Genomic DNA, 22308 nt, shown 5'->3' with positions numbered 1-22308 from the left:
TAAGAATTTATTTTGAGGAAATCTGTATTAACTTATTTTACATTTACATCTTAGTCTTATCCAGAGAGGCTTTCCTTCATCTTAAGGTAGCTAGGTATGACAACCACATACCACAGTTACAGTAAATTCCCAAAGGGAAAGGTTGGTGTGTGTGCGTGCGTTCTGTCCATGTGTGTGTGTTGTCCACAGGGCCGGCCCTAGCGATAATCAACATAAGCGGACGCTAGGTCGGTGTCAGGGTCTCAACTTACGTTGTGAATTAAAATAGTAGAAAACACAAGGTGCAATTTTTCCTCCATTGATTTTGGGGGCACAAAGGTAGTCTAGCGGTTAAGAGAGGGGCCAGTATCCGAAAGGTCGCTGTTTCAAATACCAGAGCTGGCTAGGCGAAAAATCTGACATGCCCTTGAGTTGAGCTCCTGTAAGTCGCTCTGGTTAAAAAACGTCTGCTAAATCACAATTTTGTTAGTCGCTCTCATCCAGGTATTGTATGAACATGGCATAAGTAATGGAAAAATTTGTAGAATTGTGGTAAATTAGCTTGAAAACGGCAAAATATTCTCTCTGCCCCATGGCAGAATGTGTAGAATTGAAATATTTTCTGTATGCATGGCAAAATGGGAAAATTAACTTAGAATTTGCAATTTTTTCTCTCAGTTTCACTACAACAGGACTTACACCCAGGATGTGCTTCCCGTCCTGCTCGATCATACAGGGCCACCAGCCCCGCACAGACTTCTGGGAGAACAGAGAGTTGGGCGTTGGTTGTTTGGAAGGTGTGGAGCCTGTAACCCCTGGTAACATTTTCAGACTACATTTCTCAGGGGTCTTGGCAGGGGAGATCAGATGAAGCAGGTCCAGCTCAACTGTGCCTGTGTCCCAAATACAACACAAACTGCATTAGCAATCCCTTTATATCACTGTTTCCTTCCCACATTTCCTATTCACCATTATATGTTATGTACTGCAGACCTGGGTTGAAGATTGGTTTTCAGATGCTGATGGATGTTTCTTGTTATTGTCTTCATGGACAATAAACATAAATTAATTCAATGAGTTAACCAGTCAGTCAGTCAGATTTTTGGAGACATCCGGTGATGAGAAAAAGAGAAACACTTTGTATCAGTTAGTTTAGATCAGAGGAAATACATGTATCTTACCCAGGTAGTCATCCAGTGAGAATTTGTCATTGTCCCAAATCTGGACGATCAACTTTGGGGGGGTCCGAAACTCGGTTTGGTCCAGATTCCAAAAATGCTCCTGACAACAAACCAAACAAACACATTTGGATGTAAGTCTGGAGCTCAACATCTGTCCAACATATACATTTCTGAAACTATTGTTTACGGTCAACTTAATTTGTCAAAATGCTTCACTTTAGGTCGTAACTGTAAAAGAGAATGTGTTAGCTCAGTTGGTAGGGCATGGCGCTTGCAACACTAGAATAGTGGGTTTGATTCCTGGTACCACCCATACATAAAATGTATGCACAACACACATGACTAAATCGCTTTGGATAAAAGCGTCTGCTAAATGGGGTATATCATTATTATAGTCAAATAAAGGCAATAAATAATACAATAAATCTCTTCAAACGCACTTTCCTGGAAACGAGACACAGTTGCTCTGCGGGCAGGTAGTCAAAGCCAAAGACGAATCGCCAATTGAAGTTGCCGTCACCATCCAGGGATCTGTAATGGACGTCTGTCTTCTGCTTGTCCTGTTCCATACCAGGCATCCATCTGTAAATAAATATACTTTAAAATGACTAAAACCAAATTGAAACAGTGTAGTAATGATAATGGGCCTACATTCATACAGTTTCTTGACTGTTTCCAGCTCGCTTATAATCACCAAAATGAAAGCTAGACAGTCAGGGAGCATCACAAATTCCCAAACAATGGATAGAGCACTATTTTTTGCTAATTTTGACGGCAAGGAAATATAACAAATATTCAGTGCGTCCCTCCAGACCTCATATGTGGCCTCCAGGGCAAAATGAGTTTGACACCACTGCTCTTGCGCCTATTAACTCGATCAACCATACATCATTATTTCTCTATCAATTCCCTGTTTATTGTTGTGTATGCCACCAGTCGAGTCAGCAATGGGGTACACTCTCATGCACTCTGCAATGAATACATTTCAACATAATTATGAAGTCAAAGTTGGTTGTGTCTTTACTTGTGTGTATTTTTTTACATTTGTTTTGGACACCTAGGTTTTCCTGCTAGAACCAGCACCTAGATCTAAAGTAGATGGACAGCTGTGCACATTGTTTTCACTTATTTTTTGCACACTTAAAATGTAGGGTTCACTACCCTTGCTTGATCAGTAATACAGTATGATCCGTATGAGTAGCCAATCACTCAATACTGTACCATTGAGTAGCCAATCATGCTCTGCCGTACCCTTTGACGTAAATGTCACTCATATTCTCTCCGGTGATGCTGGTCTCATCTAGTATGACATCAGTGGTGTTCCAGACGATAGCCCGCATGAAGTACCTGTTGAAAAATATCATACACTTAAAGGCTCAATCTGCCATTTCAATAAACAACCTAACACTGCCACTTTCTTTGGTAAATTTAAAGGTATGAGATGGGGATGTAACTACGCAAATTCATAAGCAGAGCTGAGAATGTCAGTTCTTGCAGTCTATGAGATTGACACAATTCACGCACAGTCATCCTGATTCCCATTGAAAATAGCCTTATGAGTGACCAAAATATATGTTCTCTCGTGTCTAACGATCAGTAATGGTGAAAAGACAGGCTGAGTGGGTGGAGAGCTAATAGCCAGAGTGGATAGGGAGCTCACCTTGACTGACAGTTCTTTGAAACACCTATGTCATGAAACTTGGACACAGTGAGCAGTGTTGCAGTGAGATCATCCAAGCAACTCAAACAGCATTGAAGTTGTATGCAACATCCAATCCTGTCATACATCACATGATGGTTTCACAAATGATTTGTTTTTCCAACTGTTTGGTTATTGTAACAGCATCAATATATATACATAATGATGCCTGTATAATTGAGTTAGCTAGCCAAGATGGAATTGTCAGCACTGATTTATCAAGCTAGCTATCTAGTTCATATTTCATTTGAAACTGGACGGGGTGAGGTCTGGGTACACCTCATAGAATATATATATATATATATATATATATATATATATATATATACACAGTACCTTCGGAAAGTATTCAGACCCCTTCACTTTTTGTTAGGTTACAGCCTTGTTCTAAAATTGATAATACCCCCCAATAACCCATAATGACAAATACTTTTTTGTTGTTGAAGTTTTTGCTAATTTATTACAAATAAAAAACAGAAATATCACATTTAACTAAGTATTCAGACCCTTTACTCAGTACTTTGTTGAAGCACCTTTGGCAGCAACTACAGCCTTGTGTCTTCTTGGGATGAATCTACAAGCGTGGCACACCTGTATTTGGGGAGTTTCTCACATTCTTCTCTGCAGATCCTCTCAAGCTCTGTCAGGTTGGATGGGGAGCGTTGGTGCACAGCTATTTTCAGGTCTCTCCAGAGATGTTAGATCGGGTTGAACTCCGGGCTCTGGCTGGGCCACTCAAAGACATTCAGAGACTTGTCCCGAAGCCAATCCTGCATTGTCTTGGCTGTGTGCTTAGGCTCGTTGTCCTGTTGGAAGGTGAACCGTCGCCCCAATCTGAGGTCCTGAGCGCTTTTCTTCCAGGATCTCTCTTTACTTTACTCCGTTCATCTTTGCCTCGATCCTGACTAGTCTCTCAGACCCTGCCGCAGAAAAACATCCCCACAGCATTATGCTGCCACCACCATGCTTCACCGTAGGGATGGTGCCAGGTTTCCTCCAGACGTGACGCTTGGCATTCAGGCCAAAGAGTTCACACTTGGTTTCATCAGAACAGAGAATCTTGTTTCTCATGGTCTGAGAGTCTTTAGGTGCCTTTTGGCAAACTCCCAAACGGGCTGCCATGTGCCTTTTACTGAGGAGTGGCTTCTGTCTGGCCACTCTACCATAAAGGCCTGATTGGTGGAGTGCTGCAGAGATGGTTGTCCTTCTGGAAGGTTCTCCAATCTCCACAGAGGAACTCTAGAGCTCTGTCAGAGTGACCGCCTCCCTGACCGAGGCCAGCTCTAGGAAGAGTCTTTGTGGTTCCAAACTTCTTCCATTTAAGAATGATGGAGACCACTGTGTTCTTAGGGACCTTCAATGTTGCAGAAATGTTTTGGTACACTTCCCCAGATCTGTGCCTCGACACAGTCCTGTGTCAGAGCTCTATTGACAATTCCTTGGACCTCATGGCTTGGTTTTTGCTCTGACATGCCTTTCCAAATCATGTCCAATCAATTGAATTTACAACAGGTGGACTCCAATCAAGTTGTAGAAACATCTCAAGGATGATCAATGGAAATAGGATGCACCTGAGCTCAATATCAAGTCTCATAGCAAGTGGTCAGAATACTTATGTAAATAAGTATGTTTTTTTATTTTTAATACATTTGCCCAAAAAATGTAATACCTCTTTTGGCTTTGTCCTTATCGGGTATTGTATGTAGATTGCTAAGGAAATAGTTTGTTTTATTAAATACATTTTAGAACAAGGCTGTAACGTAACAAAATGTAGAAAAAGTAAAGGGGTCTGAATACCTCCCGAAGGCACCTTGACTGCGAGACCATGTTCATAAACCATGACTATCAATTATTATCTTGCAGAGGTGTGGACTCGAGTCACATGACTTGGACTCGAATCAGACTCGAGTCACAAATATGATGACTTGCAACTCGACATTGACACCAATAACTCGTGATTTAACTTGAGCCCTTTGATTCGAACTTACTTGATAACTTCCCCAAGCCCAAATATTAAAAATGATGCTATAAAAAAAAATGTTTGCAGCGCATCAACTCTTCATTTAACGGATTACAGTTTGAATCGGACAGCAGCCAATCAAATTGTGCCAGCTGAGAAAAAGTTGTGCGTGGCAGTGGAGAGGAACGTTGGTGGGTAAATTCAGATGAAGCCCTTGGAAAGACGATACCCCAAATTATTATTTTCAGATATAAAGACTATGCTGTATCAACAAAAAACGGATTGCAACTTCCAAAACATGTGGGAAGAAAATTACAGACGGAGGCGCAACAACTTCCAACTTTGTTCGACATTTGAAGCTGCACAAAGAACGGTAAGTCGTGGCTAATATAGCCGACAGCTATATAATTTTTTTTACGTTGCTAGTGTAGCATGTAGGCTAATGTAACGTTAAATCAATGAGCCTCCACACAGTCAGTCAGTGCGGGAACGTGATCATTGCACCCAAGATTGAGCTACAACTGGCTAGGCAGTTGGTAGCCTAAATCCTGCCTGATGTAACTGCTGTTCCTAAAACCATTGACATACGTAAGTCTACTGTAACCATACACAGAGAGGGTGTGTGTGTGTGTGTGTGTGTGTGTTTGTGTGTGTGTATGTGTTAAGGTTGGGCGATTGTGTACAAGCCTACATCGCCCGATTGCGCCCCATAGCGATCCTCGATAGTCGATCGCCATGGAAATATAAGGTTTATTTGGAAAGCAATAAATTCATATTTTTTTAAAAGCATTCATGAGTTGCGTAAATGTAATATACTAACTATTACTCTTGTTAAAAATATGAAATGGTATTACATTTGGTGAAGAGCACATTATGACTTGTTTAGGACTCGAAACTCAAAGTTTAGGACTTGAGACTTGACTCGGACTTGCCTGTCTTGACTTGAGACTTGAGTGCTAAGACTTGAGACTTACTTGTGACTTGTAAAACAATGACTTGGTCCTATCTCCTATTTGGCATGCCTCTTCTGTTGCAGTTCGCAGCAGCACTGACAGATGTGTTGACATGACAACTGCGTAGGAGTTTTGAACAACCATTCCACATTTTTTCCACATGCTAGCTGATGACCTAGCTAGCCATTAACTAGCTAACACCAGACACAAATGAAAGAGGAAACCTGTAAGTAACTTTGCTGTAGATGAATAGGGGAAAACAGTAATTATATTTGCTGACACCCTGCAGTCAAATTTTGGCACCAATAGACTAGCTAGCTAGCTATGTAAACTGCTCCCCTCCGCGATGATGGTTGCAAGGTGGTACTTATTTAAATTAGGTAAGAGAATAAGACGTTACCATTGGTGTATTAAAAGGAGGTGAATAAAAATGTATGTGATGTCACAGTCACGCCCTGACCATAGAGAGCCCTTGGTTCTCTATGGTGTAGTAGGTCAGGGCGTGACTAGGGGGTGATCTAGTATATCTATTTCTATGTTGGTGCTAATGTGGTTCCCAATTAGAGGCAGCTGTTTATCGTTGCCTCTGATTGGGGATCATATTTAGGTAGCTATTTCCCCACCTATGTTTGGTGGGATATTGATTGTTTGTTTTGTGGTTGTGCATGTGCACCACTTAGTCACGTTTCGTGGTTCGTTTATTGTTTTGCTGAAGTTTCACTTGGAAATAAAGATGTGGAACTCTACGTACGCTGTGCCTTGGTCCAGTCCTTACAACAACCGTGACAGAATATCCCACCAAACAAAGACCAAGCAGCGTGCAAAGATGGGAAAAATAAGTTGGACCTGGGAAGAAATCATGGAAGGACAGGAGACCCTTCCTTGGCAGGAGTCGCAGAGGACGCAAGAAGGACGGCGACGACGCCGGGGACCGCGGCCACAGAAACCCCAAGATTTTTTTTTTGGGGGGGGGGGGGCACATGGAGCTGGCAGCTGAGCAGAGGGAAGAGCCAGAGACCATCTGGGAGGCGATAGAGAGGTGGTCGGTCGACCCAAGGAGAGTACAAGAGCCCGTCTGGGAGTCGATGGAACAATGTGAGGAGGGATACCAGAGAATGGAGTTGGCTAGGAGTATGCGGCAACGCAGGCGTTTGGAGGAGCGTGTCATCAGTCCGGTGAAACCTGGGCCGGCTCCACGCATCTGGCCTCCAGTGCGCCTCCCCAGTCCGGTACGTCCTGTGTCTCCTCCTCGCACTCTCCCTGAAGTGCGTGTCCCCAGCCCCATACGTCCTGTGCCTGCTTCCTGCACTCGCCCTGAAGTGCCAGAGACTGTCAGGGAGGCATTGGAGAAGTTAAGAGAGAGAGAGATGAGAGAGATGTTGTGCAAGTGTGTTCTGCTCAACATCCGACCAGAGGATCCGGTTAGCAGTCTGGTGCAACCTGGGCTGGCTCCACACTTCTGGCATCCAGTGCGCCTCCCCAGTCCGGTACGCCCTGTGCCCGCTCCCCGCACCCTCCCTGAAGTGCGTGTCACCAGTTCGGTGCCACCAGTGAAGACTCAACGCACCAGGCCTCCAGTGCGCCTCCCCAATCCGGTACGTCCTGTGCCTGCTCCCTGCACTCACCCTGAAGAGCGTGTCACCAGTCCGGTGCAACTTGTACCGGCTCCACGCATCAGGCCTCCAGTGCGGCTCCCCAGTTCGGTACGTCCTGTGCCTGCTCCTCGCACTCGCCCTGAAGAGCATGTCACCAGTCCCGCTCCATGGTCGGAGCCTTCTTCTGCGCCGGTGCCCAGTCCAGGCACGGCGTCCAGTCCAGCTCCAGGGCAGGAGCTTTCCTCTGTGCCGGTGGCCAGTCCAGGCATGGTGTCCAGTCCCGCTCCATGGCGGGAGCCTTCCTATGCACCGATGCCCAGTCCAGGCATGGCGTCCAACCCAGCTCCATGGCCGGAGCCTTCCTCTGCGCCGATGGCCAGTCCAGGCACGGCGGTCAGCCCGGCGCCATGGCCGGATCCGGGGTCTGGGCGGGGGCTACGACCTGCACCGGAGCCGCCACCGACACTAATCACCCCCCTAACCTCCACATTTGGTTTCAGGTTTTGCGGCCGGAGTCCGCACCTTTGGGGGGGGTACTGTCATGCCCTGACCATAGAGAGCCCTTGGTTCTCTATGGTGTAGTAGGTCAGGGCGTGACTAGGGGGTGATCTAGTATATTAATTTCTATGTTGGTGCTAATGTGGTTCCCAATTAGAGGCAGCTGTTTATCGTTGCCTCTGATTGGGGATCATATTTAGGTAGCTATTTCCCCACCTGTGTTTTGTGGGATATTGATTGTTTGTTTTGTGTTTGTGCATGTGCACCACTTAGTCACGATTCGTGGTTCGTTTATTGTTTGTGTTTTGCGGAAGTTTCACTTGGAAATAAAGATGTGGAACTCTACGTACGCTGCGCCTTGGTCCAGTTCTTACGACAACCGTGACAGTCACATAAAGCCTCAATTAACCCCGCCTCCTGAGTTCAAGTTTTTAACACAGAGGAGGAAGCCAGTAAGTGTATGATCAAACTTCATCGTACCAGCACCAGTCATTCTCATACTTTGGTCATCCTACTTTGATCTGGTTTCATCCAAATATGAAAAATAGGATTTTGACTGTGCAGGGTCTTTATTTTTTAATTAATGTAATAAAGGCCCTCACTTCTTGGCTTGGCGTGGAGTAATGTGGCAGGGAGGTCCCAGTAAACCCAGGCTCTTGGGGAAGATGTCCACCCACATCTGAATCTTTCCCTAACGATGGGGAGAGTGAGAGCCAATACAATTGGTAAGTATTCTCTAGACCAGCCTTTCTCAAATCTCTCCTTGGGGACCCCCCAGAGCTAGCAAAGCTGATTCAACTTGTCAACATCAACATCCAGCCCTTACTGCTTGAATCAGGTGTGCTAGTTCAGAGCTACAACAAAATGGTGAAACGCCTGGGGGTCCCCGAGGAGAGCTTTGAGAAGCACTGCTCTAGACAATGTCATGTTGTCACACAACAAACAAACACTTCATGTAGACATTTATTCTTTTTTTCTTGAATAATGTGGCCTGATAATGCAGTACAATGTTTGGACGTTTCATGAGGGCAATAAGGAAACACTTTATAATGACTATTATAAACTATAAGCATTTCATTATTTCTAAATGCATTTTTTGACATGCTTATAAACTTTATGAAGCACTTATAAACATTTACAATGGCTTACAATGAAGGCTATTAGAACATGCTATCAGGAAAAAGGGGAAAAGGTACTAACCTGGGACAGTGTAGGTTGGTAAGTACTGTAGAGAGTCCTGGTTTCCACATGCTCTGGCACCAGACCCTGTTTACTGAGGACATGCAGGGCCATCCTCTCCCTGGCTGGACCCAGGTGCTGGTGGAGGACTTTGTTGGCCTCTAGCGACAGGACACACAACTCAGTCAGGAGACAGAAGTTTGGATTGACGTTCTGATGACTAACACATTCACTATGTTGTGGTTGAAGTAAAACGCCAAATGCCAAATGTATTTAAAAAAAAAAAAGAAGTAATATTCTTCCTGCTTTATCTGTGGAACTCCTCTAATAGAACTATATGTACCTCAGATGGTTGAATACTAACTTCTTGGGCAAATCTCCCATTGAAATGGATGGTTTACATGGAGGTCTAAAGTGATCCCTCAAGTTAACAACGTGTGGTTTGCTACTTAGTGGTGTTCTGTACCAAAGTCCTGCAGGCTGTAGTCTCTCCCCTCGAAGGAGAGAGTGCTGCTGTCAGCAGAGGTGCGGGGTGAAGGGATCCCTCTCAGTCTGGCCAGGTTCTCCAGGATCTGGGAGGGCTTCAGCTGATCCCTCCACTGGTTGGTCCCTGAGCTGTTTTGTAATGTTATATAATTGTTATATCGTATACACTACCGTTCAAAAGTTTGGGGTCACTTAGAAATGTCCTTGTTTTTGAAAGAAAAGCACATTTTCTGTCCATTAAAATAACATCAAATAGATCAGAAATACAGTGTAGACATTGTTAATGTTGTAAATGACTATTGTAGCTGGAAACTGCAGATTTTTTATGGAATATCTACATAGGTGTACAAGGGCCCATTACCAGCAACCATCACTCCTGTGTTCCAATGGCACGTTGTGTTAGCTAATCCAAGTTTATAATTTTAAAAGGCTAATGGATCATTAGAAAACCCTTTTGCAATTATGTTAGCACAGCTGATAACTGTTGTACTGATTAAAGAAGCAATAAAACTTGCCTTCTTTAGACTAGTTAAGGTGGGGCCTCCCACTCCTCTTTCTATTCTGGTTAGAGCCAGAAAAACATTTGCTTTTCTTTCAGAAACAAGGACATTTCGAAGTGACGCCAAACTTTTGAACGATAGTGTAATACAATAGCATTCTCTAGTGGGGGCTGGATTAGGCCAGAATAAAAGTTGGGCAACTACAGGCAATTAAAAGTCATGAATCATAAATTCAACAGATCAGAGACACAGTGGGAAAGTTGGAATGAGAGACCTTTATAACTGACAGTCGTGCAGACAGACAGACACACGCACACATGTACACTCACATGCAGTAGGACTGTGGCAGGCCACAGTAGGCGCCGAAGCGAGAGAGGAGTCTGTTCTCCAGGTCAATGACCGTCTCTCCCACTTTCTCATCTCGGCTGAGCAAGTCATAGTCGTACACGGCTATCTTCAGGTCTTTGTCTTGAGGGAGGAAACAGGACAGCTCAAACATCCTGACACAGGAGGAAGAGATGTGGATAACTTGGTCAGGTGCACTTCTGTGTGCATTATTGATTTCATTTGGCTGAAACAACTTTATACATTTCAAAATAACTCATTCATCCATCCATCCATTCATTAAGTCCTTCATTCATTCAACAGTTTCAGTGGCATTTTGACAGTTTTCTGTAAGTGAAGGTTTTAGTTAAAACTACTCCTGTAGGCCATCATTGTAAAATAAGAATTTGTTCTTAACTGACTTGCCTAGTTAAATAAGGTTAAATAAAAATGTTTACCTGCCAAACTCTGGATTGAGGGTGTTTGGTTTGTAGTCATCCCTGTCATCTTTTGTTTTCTTCCCCAAAGAGATCTTGATGTAAGGGTCACACTAAAAACCAAAAACAAACACAAATGTTGAAATATTGTATGGTGTTTGTGTGAGAAAAGGCTATATAAGTCATGTATTTTAATGAGAACTGCTGGTTGGTGAGGGGGAGGGGCAAACTTATGTATATGCGCTGCAAAAACGCTCAGCTGAAAGTTGAAATTAATTCAACTTTTGACATACGCCTGATCCAGGATCGCGTCGGAAGTGTTCTCGGTGTGTAGAGTCTGTTACACTGTGTTTGGCGTCCACTCACCATGCCGTTGTTGTCTTTAGGCTGCAGGTCCATGCATCGCACCACGTAGATCCTGACCAGGCACTCCTGCAACCCGCTCTCAGGCAGCTCTCTGAACTGGCGTGGTGGGGCTGGCACCCCTGGGTCATCAGATAGGGGGTACACCCGGAACGAGCCCTACAGCACAGGAGACACCAGCAGGGTCAGGGGTCAAAAGTCAGGCTAGGTGTCAATACTTAGGCTGGGTTCACATATAAAGTGGAGAAAATAAGGACGTTTATCATTGGTTCTATGTAACGTTGTTTTCCCCCCGACCAGCTGTATGTGCAGGGCTTTAGTCCATGTCTCCTTGTTATTGAAAACAGGCTCTGGACAGAACTCCCTTGAAAATATATCTTAACAGGATGAATTGTATGCATGAAGGATCATACATTCCTAAAAGAAAAAGAGGTCTGCGATCACCTTGAACTCTCCGACCACTGAGGGGTCGTCGTCCTCATCCTCAGTCTTCCCCCGCTGCAGTCGGAACGTTTTACAGAAATCTGTCAGCCCTCGGAAATCTGGGACCTCCTCCAGCTCCCCTTCATACACCTGGGAAAACACACACATCACACTGTTATACACATGAGGACACATACCTTAATATGTTGAGGACAAACACACATCACACAACCTGAAACACCTTAATAAGACACACACAGATACACAGACACACAGACACACACACACAAATCAAAATTATTGGCTCCCTCGATAAAGATAACAAAAAAAGACAGTATAAAATAAATAATACAAACACTGAGCTAAATTGTTATTTATTCTAATACAATTGCTCAGGGAAAAGACTTTGTTAAACAAGTAATAACAAAAAATCTATAAAAGATAGGGGTCAAAATTATTGGCACCCGTTTTCAATACTCCAGCACCCTCCCCTTGCGAGGATAACAACACTAAGCCATTTTCTAAAATGTTTTATAACATTGGAGAACACATTGGGAGGGGTCTTAGACCATTCCTCCATACAGAATCTTTCCAGATCCTTGATGTCCTTCCTCTACGCTTATGGACTGCCCTCTTCAAGTCAAACCACAGGTTTTCAATGGGGTTCAAGACCGGAGACTGAGATGGCCATAGCAAGATGATGATTTTGTGGTCAATTAAACATTTCTTTGTGGATTTTGAACGCCATTGAAAACCTGTGGTTTGAATTGAAGAGGGCAGTCCATAAGCGAAGGACATCAAGGATCTGGAAATATTCTGTATGGAGGAATGGTCTAAGGTCTATTGTTAACAAAATCTCTTTCTCTGATCAATTGTATTAGTATAAAATAATATAATTGAGCAATATCTTTGAGCATACAATACAGCACAGTATTTGTATTATTAATTTTATACAGTCTTTATTGCTAATCTTTATCAAGGGTGTCAATAATTTGGGACCTGACTGTATGTACAACCCTGATACACCTGAGGCGATACACACAATTTGTCACGTTCCTGACCTGTTTTCTGTTGTTTTGTATGTGTTTAGTTGGTCAGGACGTGAGCTGGGTGGGAATTCTATGTTGTGTGTCTAGTTTGTCTGTTTCTATGTCCAGCCTAATATGGTTCTCAATCAGAGGCAGATGGTAATCGTTGTCCCTGATTGAGAATCATATATAGGAGGCTTGTTTTGTGTTGGGATTTTGTGGGTGTTTGTTTCCTGTCTCTGTGATTGTCTGCACCAGATAGGTCTGTCTCGGTTTTTGCACATTTGTTATTTTGTATTGTTGTTTGTAGTGTTTTACTTGTTCGTTATTAAACATGTTTAACACTAGCCGCGCTGCACTTTGGTCCTCTCCTTCACCCCTGGAAGAAAACCGTTACACAATTCACACCATCATACATATAAGAAATTTCTCACAGCATCACAATTATACTGGTTGTCGTGTAAAACCCAGGTGGGTGTTAAATATTGATGGAAAAGTAATATGAACAGTCCTTGTGACCATTGTAAGACAAAAGAGATTTCCAAAAAAAAACAGGTCAACTCAAACCATTCAGTCATGGAGACAGAAGTGGTAGAACGTTCTCACTGCACCTTTAGGGTGTCGTATCCTTTTTTGAGGTACGGCCCACACTTCTCGTGCTCTCCCACAGAGGCATAGAACTTACTCCACCAGTCAACTGCCTCCTCCTCCTGCAAAACAGGCAGACTCAAATAAGCCTCAATACCAGCACATTTTGACTCTGTCAAATCCTTGATTCTTTCCATCCTTGATCATATGTATTCACAAAAGGAAAAATCTCACCTTCTCTTTGTGGAGCTAAGAAGAAAAACAGAATACAATCATCAGAATGTGTAACCACACAACACATTAGCCTGATTCCAGATCTGTTTGTACCATCTTGTCAACTCTTTGTCACTCATTGTCATGCCAAGCTATTTTTACAAGACAGCAGAAACAGCATGGCACCCAGGCTACAGTGCTGGTACATTTCTGATAAAACAACACAACACAAGCTAATACTGTAAAGTCCTTTTTAAGTTTTACAGTAGCTACCTCAGTATTAAGGATGAGCCTATCCTCCATGTTAATGATGATGTCTCCTTGAGTTGCTGCCATCATGGCCACTATTACAATAATACACAACAGAAAAGAAAGGGGGTAGTAAATAGATGTGACACATACAGTACAGTACTTTAGCAATGTTGTGTGTGGATGTGTGTGTGTGAATCTGTTGTGCACATTCGTGCATACCTTCATGCGTATTTGTGTGCGTGCATACGTGGTTCTGTTTGTATGTGTGTACCTTTGGAAGACATGGCCACCTCAGCATTGGTGACGTAAGGGTCACAGCGGAACTCCTCCAGGGAGAGGGTACACTGGCCCACAATGGGCTTCCTGCCGAACGGCCGGTGGTCGATCACCTTCAGAACGATGGGAGGGGTGTACATCTCCTCTTTGGGTAGGAGCTGGGGGGAGGGGGGTTAGGGTTACATTGAGCAGACGGTCTTAGCGACTTACAGTTAGTGCATGAACTATAGGATCAAATCAAAGACAATCAATCAATTAAACAGAAAGCATAATCAATCAGCTTAAATGCAGAGACATTTAAATTGGTTTATCTTAATGGTTTTCAAACATTTCAACCTAAGTAATTATTTCTTGGGATGGAAAATGCATCAATAATTGGGGTCCTTCAGGCTGGAATCTGTAGTGGTGATACTTCCACGTCCGTTTGAGATATTACAACAACAAAGACGTTATTTCCAACAACGAACACTGTTTACTTGGTTCTGACATCATTGCAGGAATGATAGAACATCAGAGTATGTACTAGGATTTTTTTTTTACCATGATGATGGATGCTCATCTCCTCCGTCACAAAAACATTAACAGGGGCCTGGGGAGACCGCAGGTTAGCATTTTTTGTCATGAATCATTTTCTGGAGGCAGCTCTGCAGCGTGGTCACTAGCTGGCACAGTCACAAAGTCATAAAATCTCATTTTAAACCTAACCTTAACATTAACCACACTGCTAACCCTAATGCCTAACCCTAACCTTAAATTAAGACCAAAAAGCTCATTTTAGTTTTCATGAATTTTTACAATAGAGCCAATTTTGACTTTGCAGCTTGCCGAAAGGTTGCTGGATCGCTGAGCTGACAAGGTAAAAATCTGTCGTTCTGCCCCTGAGCAAGGCACTTAATCCACTGTTCCCCAGGCGCTGAAGACGTGGATGTCAATTAAGGCAGCCCCCCGCACCTCTCTGATTCAGAGGGGTTGGAATAAATGCAGAAGACACATTTCAGTTGAATGCATTCAGTTGTACAACTGACTATGCATTTCCCTTTCCTATCTAAAGGGAAATTGCTCAGTTCTGCCTCCAGGACAATAAACGTCAACCTGCGAGGCGACCAGTGACGCCTTTCGTGGATTTCAGCTTTAAAGATTAGCCTGGTCCTAGATCTGTTTGTGTTGTCTTGATAGCTCCTATGGTCACTGTCAATGTCAAACACAAACATATCTGAGACCAAACTAGTTAAGTATCACCTACAAATCTACAGTACATATGGTGTACAGTTAAAATACCAGTAAATACCACTCAAATATAGTACATTTATGTCACGTTCATTCAGTCACTTTGTTGACATCGAGAGCATTTGTCTTTTCCTTCCAGTCCCTGATATTAATAGTATATCTCATGGAGAGAACTTTTATACAGTACACTGAGTTTGAAGGGAAGTTGCAGTACCACTTTAAAGAAGAGGACAGATCCGGGGAAGTTGGGGTTCTTCTTGATGTTCTTGATGACGGCCGTCTGGACGACCTCCCCCCCACACTCTACCATGAGACTGGGAGAGGTGACTGTGGCCAACTGGTAGGTCTTCATGTTCCTCAGACCCCAGGCTAAGACCTAGGACACAACACACACACACACCGCATACACATAAGCACGAGTGTGCATGTACACACACACACACACGCGCGCGCGCGCGCGGGCACACAGAGGAGAATGTGTGTGTGTCTTCATGTGCGCGAATGTGTAGTTGTGTGTGTGTGTGTGTGTGTGTGTGTGTGTGTGTGTGTGTGTGATGGTGTTGCGGGCTGCCTGAGGCCTCACCTCGATGGCGGTAAGCTGTACGACAGGCCTGATTCCCTGGGGAACCATGTAGAGTGTTGCTCCTCGTCTGGGGGGCACCAGGGGCAAGTCACTCTCATTGGCCTAAAAGTAATACACATCAATCAATCAATCAATTAAATGTATTTTATATCGTGATTTTCACAAAAAAAGTGCTCTATAGTAACTCGACCTGGACTGGAGTTGGTGGAAGTTGCACCAACCACTGACACACAGTCAGATATTTTTCACCCGCCTAGCGCATGAGGTTAGAGGTAGAAAAATCTTTGGTTAGGAGCAACTTTCACCGTAACAACACTGCAACACTGGGCACTACCCAGCTAGCATATTTGCTTCATTGGAAGTTTCCCTTTCCTATCTAAGGGGAAATTGCTCAGTTCTGCCTCCAGGACAACAAACGTCAACCTGCGAGGCGACCAGTGACGCCTTTCGTGGATTTCAGCTTTAAAGATTGGAGAGAACTGTTATACAGTACACTGAGTTTGAAGGGAAGTTGCAGTACCACTTTAAAGAAGAGGACAGATCCGGGGAAGTATTTGCTTCATTGGAAGTTGTGGGAACGTACTTTTTTGGTTTCACATTTGTTCTGTTAGAGAAGCCATAAGAGAAGCCACGTTCTTAGAACGTAAGTGAAAATTTCACCTGTTCTGGGAACGCACATTCTGAAGCTGCAGGGAGGTTCTGAGAATGTTTTATTATGGTTCTCTGAAAGTTTCCCTGGCAGGTTTTCTAAACTTTCAGAGAATAGAAATTCTAGGTTATTTGAAGACAATTAAAAAACCTTCTGAGACTTTTAATAAAACTGCTAGCTTAGTTTGGGTTAACTGTTTTGAACTCCAAGCACAGATAGGACACATGAAAATGAATTTGCTTAGGCATTAATCATGCATTTATTGTGGCACAGCATCAGTGAGATGCAAACCTATGAGCTTCTGTTCTCTATCCATGGAATTAGCCCACTGCACCACCAGGTTGGAGCTAGCATGCCATATTCTTTTTAATTCATACAAAGGTGTTAATTTTAGTCTACAAACAGACCCCATTTCAAAGGAAACAAGTACACATTAAGATCAGGTGTGGCCAATTAGTGGGCATAGCCAACACACCTGAACACACTTAACAAGACAGAGGATAGAGAGAGTTTTTTGATGCTGAGAATAATGGAATGTATATGTTTTTAACATACCTTCTAAAAACTTTCTCTGAGCGTTGCAAACAAACGTTTCGTTAATGTTCTCCGAACAATTTGACAACATGACTTTAAATAGAACCATGAGGAAACCTGTAAGAAAAATTATTCTGAAGTACTGAAATTCCCACAGAAGAATGTTGTTTCTTAACGTTCTCGGAAATATTGCAGAACATTCCCAATGTCAAACAAATTGGAGAACGTTCCTAGAACATTACCAGCATTTTAATTGAATGTAACCATCTTTGAACTTTTGGAAACGTTCTGTTAAAGTAATGAAATACCAAGAAAATAAAGTTTTTTATCAGGTTCCTTAAATGTGCTGAGAACTTTCCAAGACCAAGCCACTATCCAGCACCATTCCCAGAAAGTTGCGGGAAGGTTTTATGCAAAATAACCATAGGATCACCAAGCTTTCACCAAGCTCTAAGAAACATACGGTTCTCAGAACATTTTGTGCTAGCTGGGTAGTACTTTACCTTGTCTTTCAGCAATAGCTCGGCAGCCACCAGCATCTCTCCTGCGCTGCGGCCTTTCTTGGTGACGGGGAACCACAGCAGTTTGGGGGAGACCACTGTGCCGAGGTTCAGCTTCACCACAGGGGGACACGTACAGCGACCCATGGCCTCGTCTTTACCCTGAGAGTCGGACACAGCACAGGGATATGTAGCATCTACATTTTAGTACATTTAGCAGACACTTGCACTCAGTGCATTCAACTAAAGTAGGCAAAACAACCACATATCCAGATAATTTCAAGTAAAACCTTAAAAAATAACTAGCTAATAGTACAAGAGTAACAGTAAAGAAAAACACAAACACAACAGTTATTTTTTGTCTACAAGGACGAAGATGCTTCCAACATACATGCTTAAAAGAAAAATAATAACAGATAGCTAGATAAGTATCAACTGCTTGCACTAGTCAAAAACAATGGTACCGAAATATTCTTGAACTTACAATATATACTTACAATACTTAAAATGTTTAGGATGAGATTTTCACAGATTCCTTTCTTTGCAAATTGAACGTGTAGAAATACAAAATCGATCGTGCATGCTATATGGACCTTTTTAGGATATGAAAAAGGATTTTATCTAACAAAACGACACTTCATGTTATCTCTGGGACCCTTTGGATGATACATTCTGAAATCCTGCTCTGATTTAAGTACACATGTCACCTTCAGAGGTGAATTTATCAAACCTATCGCGGTGGAAAAAGTTTTTGCTGTTAGGAGCTCTCCTCAAACAATAGCATGGCATTTTTTCGCAGTAATAGCTACCGTAAATTGGACAGTGCAGTTATATTAACAATAATTTAAGCTTTCAGCCGATAAAAGACACTTTTATGTACCGACATTTGTTGTTTCTCTAAAATCTGCGATCTTGACATAACGTGCTGCATGATTTATAACTGTCCCGTTGACTGACTGACGATCCTTAAGAAGTTTTATCAGGGCACAGGTGAATAAGTCCAGGTGAACAGGCAGTGGATGGAAATTGACGGGTGTAATGTATTGACTTGACTTGGACTCACAGGATTCATTGAAATGTACTTAGTGGTGGTCGCACACATTGACCACATACATGTACATAAGTGTATCACATGTATGTACAGTGCTCGGCTGGTATTGCACCACTAAGTATTGCTAACACACTACAACTGGTAGGGTAAGTGAGGGTCTGATAGGGTACATACCACCTGGTCACTGTCGTAGAGCTCCAGCACCACATTGGGGGGGTTGTGTGCAATGGTCTGGGGGTCTCCATAGATCTCGATGTCATTAAAGATGAGGGTCTGGTCCCAGGTGGGGTTCAGAGTGGCCCTGATGACCTCTGTGGTCTTACTCACATGGAGGAAGGACACATGGGCGTAGGGATCTGAAGCAGGAGACCAGAGCACAGTCATTGTATTGATAAAACGGATTTAATCAGCTAGTGGTTCAATTACAACTGCTGTGAGGATCGGGTTACGCTTCCACCTCCAACTCTCTCTTTCCGCATGCAATGTTAGTGGAAGCAACCCAGTCTTTTTCCACTATCATTGCTTAAAGTGCTAGCCAGGAGATTGTGGACGGTGCTCAATAACTAGCTAACAAACAAATGGTTTGGATGTAACAACCCGCTTGGTAAGTTGAAAAAAAAAAAGTGAGCTATCCATTTATCTACATTTCATGATGTTCCTCACCTGAGAAGCTGTCCCTGTCCATGGCGATGAGATTCCTGGCCTGATAGACATACACCCTCAGATGGTACATATACGACCCTGAAGAGAGAGAGTGATAGTGATTTAATGTAATCTGCAAAGTGTGGTCCCAGACTTCCTGAGAGGAAGAGCAGTGGAGTGGAGGAATCTGAGGAGAAATCAACATTTAGGCTGCGGCCAGACAGAGATTCTCCGTAAAAAAACAACAACATTTGGCCCAGTGTTTTTTCTAGTGGAGGCATACCTTCACGAACAAAGGAGATGATGAATGTATATCTGTCAACAAAAATACGGATGTTGTCCATCTTGTTAAGTATGCAACTCGTATGCAAAATGTGTAAATTAGTTCACTTTTTTGATGGACAAACCGGACTGTGACCAATGCTTATGTGTTTTTCATACTCTTTCATCTACCTCTGTGTGGCCACAGCCTTAATCACTTAATCAGTGTCTGCAATCAGCTGGCATGGGTCAATGTTACTCACGGTCAAAGTTACAGGAAACGGTGGGTGTGTTGGCACCAAACAGTCTGGCTGCTTCCTTCTTACTGGCCTTCTCATCAACATCTACCCCCTGTAGACAAAACACAGAGGCTGTGTTTACAAAGACACCCCCAGTCTGATCTTTTCCCACTAATTGGTCTTTTGACCAATCAGATCAGCTCTTTTGCCAATAAGTGGGAAAAAGATCAGAATTGGGCTGCCTGTGTAAACGCAGCCAGAGAGACCAGTTCAGAACAGGGCTTGCAATGCCTTCATTAGAGAGACAGGTAATTCCAGAGTGGTGAATGCTGAATTTTTATTTTATTTTACCTTTATTTAACTAGGCAAGTCAGTTAAGAACAAATTCTTATTTTCAATGACAGCCTAGGAAGAGTGGGTTCAGGGGCAGAACAACAGATTCTTACCTTGTCAGCTCGGGGATTCAATCTTGCAACCCTTCGGTTACTAGTCCAACGCTCTAACCACTAGGCTACCTGCCTCTCTAACCACTAGGCTACCTGCCGCCTGAATACATTTGTCTTTATTTAATAGTTATTACTTTATTATGATCATCCATTAGGAAAATATGTGCATTGATTAAGCTTATCATGACATGACATCGGGACATAATAACACAACCAACACAACCACGGCCCAGTCCCAGAAAAATGAACCCTAGATCCTAACCCCTAGACACAAGATTTTAGACTATTGGACCCTGCTGGAGCTATAACGATATTGCTTAAATCTATCCAATCCTCTTGAATCTCCATAAGTGTCCAGGGACTAGGAGTTTGGGTTTGTTTCTGGATTGGGCCCATGATGGTACAGCAGCACAAATAGCACACCACTGTGAATAAAATTTGATTTGATTTGAAATAAATAGGGCATGAGTCAACTCTGGTCTAATCTGTGCCTTTTGAGTGCTTTGCCAACCAGGATCACTGGGCAGGAAGGGGCAGATGGAGGAGAATGCTGAGAGGATATTATAATCAAGATAACACACTGAAAGGCACTTGGCCAAATTCCATTGTATTATCATGGACTGGGTTTCCCAAAGCCTTTTGATGGGTTCTGACTTTTAGATATGAAATATACTTATTCATGTCACTGAGGGAGAGAGGGGAATGTATAATGTTTACATTCTGTCAGGATATGTTATTGTTAGCCATCAGGGATCCTATGGGAGAAGAGACATAGTCTGGTACATGTCAACATGACAGCCGTGAGTTGGGCAGGAGTGAGTCCTCTGGGACAGAGGTCTGGTTAGATAAAGTGAGGAAGAACATATATCACTCATCTTCTTGATAGCAACAGAGGTGTATTGGCTGTTCAGATGTGTAACAAGGGACTCAGCATAGGAGAAATGGTTAAATACCAGTGCTTGTGTGAATATGTTCCTTGTCTTATGCAGCTGTATGACCCAGTGGGTGAATAATAAACTTTAATAAGCGTGCGTGAGTTTTTTACTCTCTTTAACTAGAACCTAACACTTGCTAAAGTAGTATTTTATTTATCTCCACAACACAGTCACACAGCTGGGAGAGAGCAACACTTGTAAAATTGATTGATTGATAGTCCATCTTCTGCGGGTGAAAAAAACAACATTTGTAAAATGAAGCACTTTTGATGTACATTGATGTGCGGTATGAGTCTAGTTTAAGTCTAGCCGTCCTGTGTAGTCAATTGCTTTTGAACTCAGAAGAAGTTACTGACCAGCGCCCCCTCCAGTTTGAAGATGGCTGACGCTCCTATTCCATCTGACGGAGCCATCTTGCGTCTCCAGCGGCGACGGCGGAATGTGTCAGACGAACGCTCCTTCCCGTGGAACTTCCAGCCAATCAAGGACGAGTATTCCCAGCCTTCGCCGGGATCCCGCCTCTGTAGAGTCAACGGAGAGGCAGTGGACAGTGTGTAAGAACTAGAACTTTAGCCCTTGAAATTGACATACAGACACACACATGCTTCCACTCTACCCTGCACACTAAACATTTTCCTCCTCTCTTCTTCTATAACCGCTTCCTACTCCTCCATCCTCCTTTCCCTTCTTCTCCTCCTCCTTCCCCTTCCTCTTCCTTCTCCTCTTCCTCATTTTCCTCTTCCTTCTCTTCCTCCTTCCCCTCCTCTTCCTCCTACTCTTCCTCCCTTACCTCGTCATCTTCCTTCTCCTCCTCTTCCTTCTCCTCATTCACTTCCTCCTCCTCTTCCTTCTCCCTCCCCTTCCTCCTCCTCCTCCTCCCTCCGCTTCTCTTCTTCCTCCTCCGCTCACCTCAGGTGCTGCTTTAGTGTCTGCTATTTTCCTGCGTGGTCGTAAGAGTCTCTTCCTGCGGTGGATGTGGTACATCTTCTCTGCTGCTCCCCAGGATTTGGGCTTGTCATCGGGGGGAATAGTGACGCCATACTCCCAACCTGGTACACAACACACACAGTGACAAACAGTATACACAGTCAGAGGACATTCAGCTTTATACTGTAGTATCATATTGGTTATAATAGGTAAAGTCAAAATACAGTACAGAAGAGGTGTATCAATTAAATTGTATACTATACAGTGCCATATTGTTCTACATATGATAATTTAATCCTTAAACAATATTGATTGTTTGATTGAAACAAGTATACAGCAGTACACCATAAAATCAATCCCAGTGTTAGCATCTGGGTTAT

General features: G+C 43.2%; 1 protein-coding gene across 2 annotated transcripts in view; it reads right to left on the bottom strand.

The window, feature by feature from the left end:
* LOC139564740 (myoferlin-like) overlaps positions 1–22308 on the bottom strand; it is a 61273-nt gene that overhangs the window by 3767 nt on the left and 35198 nt on the right. For both annotated transcript variants that reach the window (XM_071384509.1, XM_071384510.1), the window contains 23 exons: positions 21911–22050; positions 21358–21522; positions 19645–19732; positions 19142–19219; positions 18653–18834; positions 17431–17589; positions 15745–15846; positions 15376–15537; positions 13930–14092; positions 13680–13750; positions 13428–13442; positions 13217–13315; positions 11599–11727; positions 11158–11313; positions 10813–10904; positions 10360–10530; positions 9511–9659; positions 9066–9205; positions 8468–8556; positions 2412–2507; positions 1601–1742; positions 1161–1260; positions 679–872 (listed from right to left, as the gene is read on the bottom strand). In XM_071384509.1, the coding sequence (XP_071240610.1) occupies positions 679–872; positions 1161–1260; positions 1601–1742; positions 2412–2507; positions 8468–8556; positions 9066–9205; positions 9511–9659; positions 10360–10530; positions 10813–10904; positions 11158–11313; positions 11599–11727; positions 13217–13315; positions 13428–13442; positions 13680–13750; positions 13930–14092; positions 15376–15537; positions 15745–15846; positions 17431–17589; positions 18653–18834; positions 19142–19219; positions 19645–19732; positions 21358–21522; positions 21911–22050 (2882 nt within the window). The remainder of the gene's footprint in view (positions 1–678; positions 873–1160; positions 1261–1600; positions 1743–2411; positions 2508–8467; positions 8557–9065; positions 9206–9510; positions 9660–10359; positions 10531–10812; positions 10905–11157; positions 11314–11598; positions 11728–13216; positions 13316–13427; positions 13443–13679; positions 13751–13929; positions 14093–15375; positions 15538–15744; positions 15847–17430; positions 17590–18652; positions 18835–19141; positions 19220–19644; positions 19733–21357; positions 21523–21910; positions 22051–22308) is intronic.

This window comes from Salvelinus alpinus, chromosome 36 (genome assembly GCF_045679555.1).
Source record: "Salvelinus alpinus chromosome 36, SLU_Salpinus.1, whole genome shotgun sequence".
NCBI lineage: Eukaryota > Metazoa > Chordata > Actinopteri > Salmoniformes > Salmonidae > Salvelinus > Salvelinus alpinus.
This window is presented reverse-complemented; position numbering and strand designations above follow the sequence as displayed.